Raw genomic sequence first — 13,141 nt, forward strand, 5'->3', positions numbered from 1 at the left:
ATCGGGAAAAATTAATTTTAATAAAATTAAAAATTGGATATAGAAAGAAAAAATCTTTTATGTAAAAAGCTATAATATTAAAATTTATTTTAAAAACGTATAAATGTATTAATGCAAAATAATTTAAAAATCATTTAAAATAAGTTTATTTAAGTATTTAAATCATAAAATTAAGTTTATTTGTTTAAAACACTGCTGTTAAAATAAATCTTTTAAATGTGTATTGGCTAAATTGACTTAAACACATTAGAGCATAAAATTTTTAAAGCAAAATCAACATTAAAAACAAACATAAAAATCAAATCGAAACGCCACGTATAATAGAACAATTTTCATTCGTGAAATTGGATGATTGGAAATTATTTAAAATAAATATAAGAATTAGGAGAACACTTATATATATATACAAATATATATATATATATATATATATATATATATATATATATATATATATATATATATATATATATATATATATATATATATATGTTCATTTGACTTCTATATATATATATATGTTCATTTGACTTCTATAGTTTCACTTTCACAAACTTGAAATTATGCAATACTTTTAAAAGCATTTTTTAGTATTTATAGTTTGTTTTCAAAATATGAATTTAAAATTAAACAATATACATTTAGCATTTAAAAAACATCGTTGGTAACAATTTTAAAATGCCGCTCAAAACGCTGCATTTTTTTTTGTTCAATGCTTTTACATTGTGTTTGGTTTTTGCATTTATAAGCGAAGAAAGTGACTATTCAGGTATACGTTCATATTATTTGTTGCACTTGTTTAATATATATACATCAATATATATAAAGAGGTCCCACGCAAAGCCAGACAAAACCATATTTAAAAATTTTAACAAATCCTTATATTTTTATTTCCTTGATTTCTGTTGACAACATTGTAATGTCACTAACATAAAAAATTTTCTTGGAAAAACTTTATTAGAGGTTTTTTATAAAGGGGTAAAATTTGGGTTAGTCTATATTTGCACCAATATAGGGAGTCTAGTTTTGCATCATTTCTCAACATAATTGATAACGATGCTAGTATTACAAAATAAACTAATATAATGACTATTAATACACAGCATTGATTTCTATTGATATCACATTTCTTTAACTTTATTTCACTGCAGCGTACTTTTGACTATAATAACTCCTTATTGCTGTTGCACAAAGTCCATACCATTGTATTAAACCTTTGTCAAACACATGCTACGTCATCTTCGGTACAGCAGTTGCTGTCATTTTCAGGATTATCTGTATCAATAATAGATTTACTGTCTGTCAGTGTCTAGTACAAAGCTAACTCTGGAACACTTTCTGTCAGTGTCTAGTGCAAAGCTAACTCTGGAACACTCGTTGCAGAAGTCCACAAAACGTTTTGGATCTCTTAAAAAATTGTAAGCCCAATTTTTTGATACATTAACAAGAAGTTTATTTTGACAATAGCAAATATTGAAGCCATAAAGTTTATTAACTTGCTCAATAGTTAATTGATGTGATTCATTATTGTTAACAAATTCAAACAGAGTATTCCCATTTTTATAATCGTTGTCTACTTGCAAAGGCAAAGCAAAGTTTGATTCCAAATAGTTTTTTGCCGCCCCACGAAACACACATATTTATATATATATAAATACTATTATTGTTATTATATATTATTATATAAATATTTATATAGGTGCAAGGGGGCTAAGTACGATCTTTTAAAAAGATTGTTGTTAGCCCCCCTCCCTCTGCATACCTTTATTCTCCGGAAAAAGTTAAACTTAAGTACCTATGCTGCTACAAATAATAAGGTGTCTGCTACATAATATTTTTCAATGAAATTTGGCATGCACCTAGAAAATAAGTTTCTGCACAGGGACAAATAGATTTAAAAACGTTATCAACATTCCTTTAAAATAAACTTTACATCTGATTAACAACAATTTTTTTTCGGAACAGTAAATTTAATGATAGCGCACAGTGGGCGGAATTTCGAAAAACCTGGCTAAAAGTCAAAAAATGATTATAATTAATGGAAAATTTCTGTAAAGCATCTCTTTGAATCCCCAACTTTGAATTTGACATAAGTGTACCAAAATTCAATAATGGTAGATCCAAAATGGCGATGTTTTAAAATTATTAATTATTAGAAATGCCTTTGGGCTTTCGTGTTTAACCAATTAGTTCTAATTCGACATTAAGTTCAATAGACTAATGTATTATTTACATTACATATATAAACATTATATATAATACCGATATATAATGTATTATGACTGTATTATTATGCCGCAATGTTAAAAAAAATAAATTGAAAAATTCAGTATTTATTCTACTTATTTATTTGTTCAAGGAAAACAAGGAAAACTTTTATTTGCATCATTTATCATAGTTGTTTCATTTATATTACTTTAAAATAAATCACCACTGTCATCTGAATCATTTATTGTTGAAATATTGTTGATAAACTCAATCACAGACGAATGAGTTTCAGAGTTTTCGTTAATCTCCGGAGGTAATAACATTTGTAAAGCTTGAGAAGACAAAGATCTGCTAACTTTTGCATGAGATTTTAAAAGTGAAGATATTGCAGGATCTGACGAAACCAGAAGTCTGCAAAAAACGTCATGCATTGTATTTTTTCTGGAATTTTTCCTGGAGAAATCTTCGCGATATTTTTTTAAGTCTTTGTTTCTCGATTCCTGTGCATCCTCAGATAGTTGTCCTATGGATAGTATTGCTGTTTTTGTTATTAAGGCTCCATGAATAAGTACTTTGTGTACTGTTGTAGGAATGTTGTACCAAGGATACTTTTCAACAAAAAGTAGTGTAGTTTCGGTAGAATAGTTATCGAGTTTGTCTGCGTCTATTGGAAAGCCACTATATAATACCTGTAAAATTACATGAAACCGATTTATTAGTTCTAAATCCACTCCTAGAATATCAGCAGACACTTGTGAGTTTTTAAAAAATCTTCAAGCTGTATTTCCGTCATTTGTATTACCGCATCCTGGTTTCGGTCGATCAACTATTAACCCTAGCTGCAGCTTAAAAGCATTCTGGATTAACAATTTTTGTTGTAATATTATACTTTTTTCAATGTCAGAACGTGCTTGCCATTTTTTTATTCCAAGTTTATACCCAAGATGCAAAAAACATTCAAAAAAGCGAATCCATGCGTGCAACGTTGATAAACTGTATTCCAATTTTGATTCGTCAACTTTTATTTCTTTAACGAAATTGATATTATTGAATTGACTCGAAGTAGCAGAACACAAATAACACCGCATTGTTGATTTCGTCAATGTTATTGCATTGCAAACTTTTCCGTCAATCATTGTCATAACCAATTTATAATGTATTTTAATTTCTATTTCATGTTGAACAATGATGAGAGGAACCAGTGATTTAATTTTATCTTCAATATAGTCTTTTTCATTAATGCTTGTATGGACATTTTCGTGAAGAAATTGAAGTCTGATAGGTCGGCAAAATCGAGTAGATGAGGGTGTCCTATTTTTCCATAGAATAATATCTTGACCTAAAACTAAATTTGTACACAAAAGTTGTAATGGTACAAGTGAAGTCAGAAAAACATTTGCATCTGAGTTTCTTCCATCGGCAAATCTCTGTTTATATTCGCTATGACCGGAAATGCCATCAAACCCCCACTTAAGAATTAAAATAAAATTTGATAAAATATTTACATTCAAGGAGTCAATTACATTTTGTTGAGTTTTTATAATTCTTAAACAAGTGTGATTTAATAAAGATTGCAGTTTTACTTCGGCGCTTATTTCAGTTACCGTTTTTCTTCAGGGTAACACATTTTCTTGGCTTCTTTAAGTTTTTCGTAAGATGGTAAATAAGAAGAGCTATTCGCAATTGCAGCACTTCTTATAATGCAATATTGATGTTTAGAAAGCTTTGCTTCCATTAGTATAGAAAGAGCTGTTTCAGCACATAGTTCAGATGTTTGTGAAATTTGGGACAATTTAAGGCTCTATATATAGTTTGCGACTCGGTGTTGAATTGTGGAAGGTAAATCTTTAACTGTAACTCCGGCATTGCATGCTCCTGAAGCCCGAAGACTCATCTGAGAAGCAAATGCTAACTCGGATGAACTAAATGTCGAACGCATTTCCTCTGTTTTTCGCCGTTTCGTTCGTTCACTAGCTTCATCAAAATTTAAAGATGGTCGACCCATTGCACTATGGCTTTTTCTCTCTTTATTTCGTGCTTGAACAATCTGAAATTATTTAAATGTTTAGTAAATATAAAAAAGTTTAAAACTTTAATAGAGATAAGCATTAAATAACTTACACAAATATTTGTTGAGGCTTTTAACCAAGTGTCATGTGTCTTCAAAAATATTTTTTTTGTTCGGTTACTGCTTTTCCATTTTATTTTTAATTTTGTCAATACATTTTTTAGTTTCTTTTTATCATCTGTTGAAAATTGGAAACAAATTTTTCTTCTTAGACACAACTGTGATTGCAAAATATTAAGCTGGTCATCTAGATCTGGAGAAAACTCGTTTTTTAAATTTCAAAAATTTCAATTCGAGGAATTTGCAAATGATCTTTTTGTGAACCTTAGATATTAATTGAAAATATAATAATTGAAAAAATCATAAAAAAATTATAACTTTACTAAACTAATTAAAAATAAAGTAAAAAGTAATCGATAATATATTATATTATGTAAATTCGATATGTAAGAGAAAGGTAAAATATACTGTTAATCATATGATTGTATATAGATATAGTTATTATGTTTTTTGAGAAACTGATTTTGTAAAATTCAATAAAACTATACAAAAATCGTCGTAGCTGAGGTAAAAAAGACGTCGTAACCGAGGGGGTTTGTCCCCCCCCCCCCCTACACTCTAACTTTGTCAAAATCTCATTCATGTGTGCTACTAATTTTTTTGTAGTTTTAATGCACTTAACAAAATCAGTTTCTCAAGAAACATAATAACTATATCTATATACAATTTGACTGATTTTGTAAAGAAAACAAAACACCGCCATTTTGTTTACTAAAAAACACGACTAGCACTACACAATATAAGTTAATGAAGTAATAGGCAAAAATAGGTGCCTTTTCTTTTAATCAATCTTTAGAATACACTTTTATGAACAAGATCCAAATTATAACTAAGCGGAATCTCGCGGGTTCACTACTTTTTCAATGCTTGAAAAATAGGTTAAAGAAAATAAATAAACTTTATTCTGTACTTTTTTGTTCGCACTTTTCGCATAAAATTTAGAGAAGTTATATAAAACTTTTTACTAAAATATTATATAAATACCTTGAATAGTATCGTCCATAGTTAGTTTTTTAGTAACGATAAATAACTTTTTTGTAAACGATACTTATTTGACCACATTTTTTTTTGTTTTTAAAATGCCTATTAAGTGTTTTTAATAACAGATGTTTAACTGCGTAGATTTAGGTAACTTTAAAATTTATACAATTTTTTCTTATACAACAGGGCTTTGTTTATGTAGTTTCAAAATAATAAAATCACTATAGTGATTTTTTTTTTTTTTGACTTTTGGCCAGCTTTTTTGAAAATTAGCCCACTGTGTAGCGGTGGTAACTACTAAAAAGAACAACACAAAAATAATACCTAACTTTTCAACTTTTTCCAAAATATATACTTTGGTTCAAAACTCAATAAAATAACACAATCTTACAGCACATAAGTAGTTATTCTGCTACAAAAAAGTAGGTGTCTGCTACATAATATTTTTTAATGAAATTTGGCGTGCACTTAACAAATACATTTTTGCTCTAGGCCCAATAGATTTTAAAAAGTTATCAACATTTCTCTAATATGAATTATTCATTTGATCAACAACGAAGTTTTTATGAACCATAAATTTAACGATAGCGGTGGTAACTATAAAAAAGAACAACACAAAAATAATGTTTAACTATTCTACTTTTCAAAAAATATATATGTTGATATGAAATTCTACAAAATAACACAAGGAAATACATTCTTACAACACATACGCCACGCACGCTTCACTAAAATGGTCGAAGTTTTTGATTACAAGATCGGTGCCGTAAATCGAAGGATACGCGCGTAGCTATTTATTGCATAAAAGCAATAAATAATTCATTATAAGAGGTTAATAGCTTTTTGAACAGGTAGAAGTTTATCCAATTTTGATCTTTGAGGTATGGTTCTGAACAGAAATTTTGCTGGAGATAATTGCAGGTTTTATTTATACAAAAAACATAAAGAATTTACTTTTTAAGACAACTTCTTGCAGATTTTATTTCATAAAACTCTGGCTAATGGCTTTGAAGCCATTTGTAAATTATAACAAATGTCAGACATTATAAATAAGGCACTTAACGAGCTTTACAATACTAACGGCAAAATTTTCATGTAACTTATTGGCTTGTTATCAGAATTAAGTGGATTGACCACTTAGTTCCATACTACTTTAGGCAAAATTTAACTTTTGTTAGTTAAAGTGATTTAAATCCACACCTCGTACCAAGATTAGATTAGGTAAAACTTATATCGCTTAATGCCTGAAAAAGCCATCATGCCTAATCATAGTTTGTAATACTCCCGCGCTTATCGTAATTAATTTACTCGTGAGCAACGCCGAAACCGTGAATAATAAAAAATACTCAATGAAATTTTAAAATGTAAACTAAATTACATCTTAAATGTAATTATAATATTTCTCCTTACCGTACCCTAGATCCACCAATGTATATTAACTATAAAATATTTTGGCCTTTTAACAAATGGCGGATTAAATTTGTAAACGAAAAAAGCGATTTCACTTTTTGTCCAACAAAATCCTGCAAGTTAAATAATTTTTTTTTTTTTTAGTTTACAATTATTAATCGTAATATAACAATATAAAAGTATATAAACTTGGTATCTGAAAGAAGATCCAAAAGATCTTGTCGCCAGAACCATATAAAATATATCAAACGTGTATATATAATATAATAATAATACAATTGGTTTAATAACTATTAACAACGTAGAATAAACAAAAACAGAAAATAGTTTTACAAATTATCCAGAGTTAAAATAATTTTACTTTTCAAAAATATTTATATATATTGTCAGTAGAAAGAATAAAATTTTAATTTAGTTTTAAAAACGGAAAACGAAATTGACAAATCAAAATTTGGAACAACAATTTTGTTCCATAAATACGGTGTTTAATAGTTTATGCAAAATTGATTAAACTTTTATTGACCAAAGGGTTCAATTAATAAATTATTATTTCGTAAAGTATATTTGTTTATAGCTTTATGGGTAAAAAGATCTTTAAAAATGAGCAATGGTTGTTCACTTTTACAACGAAACATAAAACATAGAATATTATAGACATTGAGTTCGTAAACGTTAAGTGCTTTAACGTTTTTAAATAAAATATTTTAATGAGAAAAACGATTTTCATATTCGTTTTCAACATATTAAACGAATTGCGTGTTTCTAACGATGGTAGAGATTTCGTAACTTACTTTTAGAGGTACTTCCCCAAACAATATTTGCATAATTTATATGGCTATGAATAAATGAGTAGTAGAGTTGAATTAAATTTTGTTTACTTAGATTGTATCTGACCTTATATAGAATTCCAATACTTTTGGCCAATTTAGTAGAAATAAAGTCGATATGATACTTCCATTTAATATTTTTATCAATGTAAATGTCTAAAAATCTTGTGACCGACTCCTTTTTTATTTCAATTTTATCAATAAAGAGTTAGGTATATTATTTGGTAAAAAACGCTTTTTTGCGAGGGAGTGGAAAAGGATCCATTTTAATTTGTCAATGTTTAAAGTTAACTTGTTGCACTTAAACCAGTTAGAGATGTGATTGAGTTCTATATTCATATTTAAAAAAAGCTCATAAATGTCACTGTTTGACAGAAATAAAATAGTATCGTCAGCAAAAATGATACTCATAAGGTTAGAAGCTTTATTTAAATCATTTATATAGACTAAAAATAAAAGTGGGTCTAGAATAGAACCCTGTGGAACACCACATTTTATGTCAATTAATTTTTCATTTTGAAAATAATCTCCATAGAAAACAAATTGTTTTCTATTTGTCAATCATTTTGTGATCGACCGTGTCGAATGCTTTTGAAAGGTCAATGAAAATATCTAGTGTATATTGTGATCTACCAAATGAATTGGAGATTTCACGAATGAACTGTGTAATGGCTTGTTCAGTTGAACAATTTTTTTTTAAAACTGAATTAATTTTTATATAGAAGTTTATTTAGATTCAGGTAATTGTATGTTCTATTGTATATAATTCTTTCTAAAATTTTCGAGATGGTTGAAAGAACTGAGATAGAGCGATAATTACTAATATTTGATTTTTTCCGTCTTTGTAAATTGGAGTAACTTTAGCTATTTTTAATTGGTCGGGGAAAACACCTTGCTGTATAGATGCCCTGAAGACTTTATAAAGAATACATTTTAAATTTTCAAAGCAATCTATGACTATGTTGCCATTTATTTCGTCCGCACCCGTAGCTTTGTTTCTTTTGAGAGATTTGCAAGCTCTCTCAAACTCATCAAAAGATAAGTCAGAATATAAATTATCTATAAAAAGCGAATTATTTATAGACTCTAGGAAATCACTAAAAGTTTTTTCCGTAATAGGAATCTTATTTGCCAATTTAGTTCCTATATCAATGAATTATTTATTAAACTCGTTTGCAATTTCGTTTGGTTTATATATATTTGTTTTATTTATTTTAATTACTTTAGTATGGGAGTTTGAATTTGTTTTTTGTTTTCCTGTTATTTCTTTCAACGTTCTCCAAGTATTTTTTGAGTCGTTTTTAAATTTCCTTATTAAATTTGAATAATAAATTTTTTTTAGTTTTTTACGAATTTTTTCAAATAAATGTTGGTAATTTTTGTATTTTTGTTGGTTTTCATCTGATTTTGTTTTTAAATATTTTATATATATAGTTTCTGTTTGATTTTAAAGGATTTTCTAAGTCCTTTGGTAATCCATGGACTATTCAAGGTTTTTTTTGTTGTTGTTATTTGTTCACAAAGTGGAAATTTTGCACTGTATATTGAGACGAAAGTATCAAAGAACTTATTATATATTGTATTTGCGTCATCACTAAAGTTAATACGTTTCCAATGCAGAAGTGATAATTGACTTTGAAAGGATTTTATATTGTTCTCGTTGAAGACACGTTTTTTTATTATATTTTGTCTTTCGGGGTTGTTAGAGGATACAGTATAAATTGTAAGGAAAATGGGGAAATGATCGGATGTGTCGGTTTTTATAATTCCTTTTTGTAATTTCTTATTATAAATATCTATTGTAAAAATATTATTAATCAACGTCGTTAAAGTTTTGGTTATTCTAGTAGGGCGAATAATTAAAGGAAGAGTATATTATAGTAAACATAAAAACTTTTTAAGTTTTTATCTTTACTATAAATTAGACAGTTCATGTTGAAATCTCCAATTATAAAAGTAATTTTTTTTCTTTGCTAACTTTGTGAATGATATTACGCTGTAAAAAGAAACTAAGATTTTCAAACTCATTCAATAGAACAAATATTAACAACAGGGTATTAAATTTCCAAACAACAGTGCAAACTCTGATTCAATCTGGTATTCGGTACATCCATCTTCAATTATTCAATTATATACATCTTTAGCAGTTCCAACGCTAACGCATGGTCTGGAACTCGGTGAAAATAGAGAGTCAACAATGCAAAGACTTAATAAACTTAAAAGAAATGCAGTTAAGTCATTTTTTCATATCTCCAAGCAGGGCCGGCGCAAGCATTTATTGGTCTTTGAGATAGCTAACTTCCAGACATGGAGCAAACTCCAAAAATTTATATGTTTATACTTATGTCAAATAAGAATGCTTTGCAAAAAATTGCAATGATTGGGAACAAAAAAGCCCCAAATTTTTTGCCTTGCCTGCCCCAAACATGAGAGCAACAAGTTGATGAAATATTTTTTGCACTATTTTTAACTAGACTTATATTCATCGATAAATTTTAAGTTTGATAGTAAAATAGTTTAGCATTCAAAAATTATGACCATAGAAAGTTTAAACCCCCCTCAGTTTGAGGGGGTTGCAAATTTTATATGTTCATAATTTTTGAACGCTAAGAGATAGTACTATGAAACTTAAAATTATCGATAAATATAAGTCTAGTTGAAAATAGTACAAAAAATATTTCATTAACTTGTTGCTCTCATGTTTGGGGCAGGCTAGGCAAAAAATTTGGGGCTTTTTTGTTCCCAAGCTCCAATCATCGCAATTTTTTGCAAAGCATTCTTATTTGACATAATTATAAACATATAAATGTTTGGAGTTTGCTCCATGACTGGAAGTTAGCTATCTCAAAGACCAAAAAATGCTGGCGCCGGCCCTGTCTCCAAGTATAGCAAAAACTATATAAACTCTCTATTTAAAGTTCGGGAGATATCGACTTACATACAACAAGATAAAATAAACCGTCTATTAAATGTTGGATAAGTCTATTAAATAATAAAGTAACTTTTGATATCAACAATTCTCAACTTAACTATTGTTCATTAAAATATTCATTTTTAGATGGTATAAAGAAATTATGTGAGATCCATAAAATAAATATGAAAAATTTAATTCAGGATAAGAAGAATGTGAAAATTAATATTTCAGAAAATGTTTCAATTCAACAATTCAACAATTCAATGTTGGAATGCAAAGCAACAGCGAACAATTTTCAAAAATACTCTTGAAGAAAACATTCCCAAGTGATCTACTTTATTCTCTCTTTATATATCTTAAACTCTTTTTATGTATTTTTACCTTGTAAACACATTTACAGAGGGTGTTTAATAAAATAATAATAAAAAAAATAAATAAAAAAAAGACGCACCATCAGGTAGTCTATAACAGCAGCTTAATATAATACTTTTTTTTTTATTGTTTAAAATTTCAATAGTTACAATTTCTTTATCACCGTCAGAAACGCAAATATCTTTCCTAATGTTATGTACAATGCGTTCCTTAACGTAAGTCAGAACTCCTCCACTAAAATTGTTTAAAAACCTGGAAGATGGAAAATAAAATTATTTTTAAACTCATTCGAAGAAATCCATGTTTCTGTTAAGCAAATTATATTAAAAATATTTTCAGTTTCATCTAAAAATCACAAAACTTTTCAAAATTTTTATTTAGTTGATCTGTTTTATTCTTTCTTCTAGTTCTGCTATTTTCTCTTATATGTTCTTGTTTCCACTTTCAGTATTACTTATATCTGGTGATTTTTTTGACTCTGTTTTTTTTTTAATTCTGTAAGTTTAATTATTATTTTATCATAGCTTTTACTTATAAATTCGGCAGCTTTTTGTACTCAGATAATTCTTCTTTTAATGTAAGGTTTTCATCTTTTAAGTTATTAATTTTAATTTCCAATTTTTCAATCTGATCATTAAAAATTTTCATCATAATATTCTCATGATTTTCAAGTTGTACTGGTGTAAAGGTTTTCGTCATTATTATAAGTTTTTTAAAAAGCTCTTAAAACACGTCCGTTCGCTGAAAAAAACTATATCTTCGCCTCCTTATTTTCCCATTCTATGCTGTTGTAGAAAACTTTTCCCATAAAATTTTTTGAAAAATTCCCTGACCTGCCTTGGGGTTTGAACATTTTATATTAAGTACATTGTTAGGAAAATAATTTTTTAAGTTTTCCTCGCTGGACCTATGCGGAGTTATAGCCACAGCGCGCAATAAAAAAATTTTTGAAACTGCGCTGCGTTGACTTTTTAAATTTAAAATAGCGATAATAGCGTGTTCAAATACTGAAATATTTTTATTAGGACAAACCCACAAAGTTGATTGCAGAAGTGTGCCTATAAAAGGCAATATTTTGAGATATTATTATATCACTTTTTCAAGTTACTAAGTTTCAATAAAAATAATTAAAAACACGCCGAAATTATTTCTTGCCCTCAAGATAAAAATCACGAGCTGTTGTGTAATGATAAAACATGTCAGCCCAAATGTGTTGTTTCTGCTGTTAGAAAACCGTGACTTATGAGTGGTATTCCACATATAAGTTGCAGAAGTAATAGGTAACTATTAATTTAAATAATGTTCATAATTTATTACATAATTATTGATAATTATTGAAATAAAAATTTATTAAATTATTTCATGAAAAATGTTTCCAAACTAATATACCATCCCAAGAAACTGGTATCATATCGTTCATAAAAAAAAAAAGAAACACAAAAGCTGCATGAAAATAATTTTTGCCATTAGAAATGGAACTGTTTGACATAAGCCCTATGTCAAGTTTTGGGTGCCCTATGATAAGGCACCCAAAACTTGACATAGCTTAGACCCAAAAACTTGACATAGCTTCGCAAAAGGAAAGTCAAGGAGTTTGAGCAAAAGGAGGAGTTTGTCACAAAAAACTTAAAAGTTAAAGCAATTTTCATCAAGTAGTAATTGTATTAATGAAAATCAAGAGTTATTTTTTTTACAAAATTTTGGTAATAAAGAATTTCAATATAATAACTATGATGAAAATGAAAAACAATCATTTAACATCAAACAAAATAAAGTGACAGTAACAGTGGGTATTGATGAACTTATTAAAGAAACTTCAACACTTTGTGAGCGTTTAGGAATTTCTGATGGAATACAGACAGGATTATAAGCATTTTTGGAAGATGTGGAAGTATCAGTCTTAATGAAGTAAAACTTTTTAAGACAAAAGTAAAAAAACTAAGAAATAAGATTATATGTAAGTAAATCAGAAATAATTATGGAAAAAATAAAATAAAAATGTAAAAATAGGAATTTAATTTTTCACATCAATACAAAAAAAGTTATGGCTTTAAATGAAGACTATATTTCTATAGTAAATGAACGTCTAGCTATTGTTGTTACAAGTCCAGACTGGGATTTAAATACAAATGGAAAGCAACAGGATGAGCTGCTAAGCACAGTTATATGTCAACCAGGTAAAAGATATGATCAATCATTGGCATGTTTTAATGTTATAAAAAAGTCTGGATTTAAAAACTTTACAATTGGAATTTGTGCTGACACAACAGCATATAAAACTGGTTGTAATAAGGGTTGCAT

The 13,141-nt window shown here is 27.9% G+C and overlaps 1 protein-coding gene across 1 annotated transcript in view; it reads left to right on the top strand.

The window, feature by feature from the left end:
• Window positions 1-649: 649 nt before the first annotated feature.
• Window positions 650-13,141, top strand: part of LOC100201245 (fibrillin-2) — a 92,051-nt gene continuing 79,559 nt past the window's right edge. The window contains exon 1 of the mRNA XM_065795015.1: window positions 650-769. Within this exon, the coding sequence (XP_065651087.1) occupies window positions 679-769 (91 nt within the window). The 5' untranslated portion in view covers window positions 650-678. The remainder of the gene's footprint in view (window positions 770-13,141) is intronic.

Source organism: Hydra vulgaris, chromosome 04, assembly GCF_038396675.1.
Source record: "Hydra vulgaris chromosome 04, alternate assembly HydraT2T_AEP".
In the NCBI taxonomy this organism is placed as follows: domain Eukaryota; kingdom Metazoa; phylum Cnidaria; class Hydrozoa; order Anthoathecata; family Hydridae; genus Hydra; species Hydra vulgaris.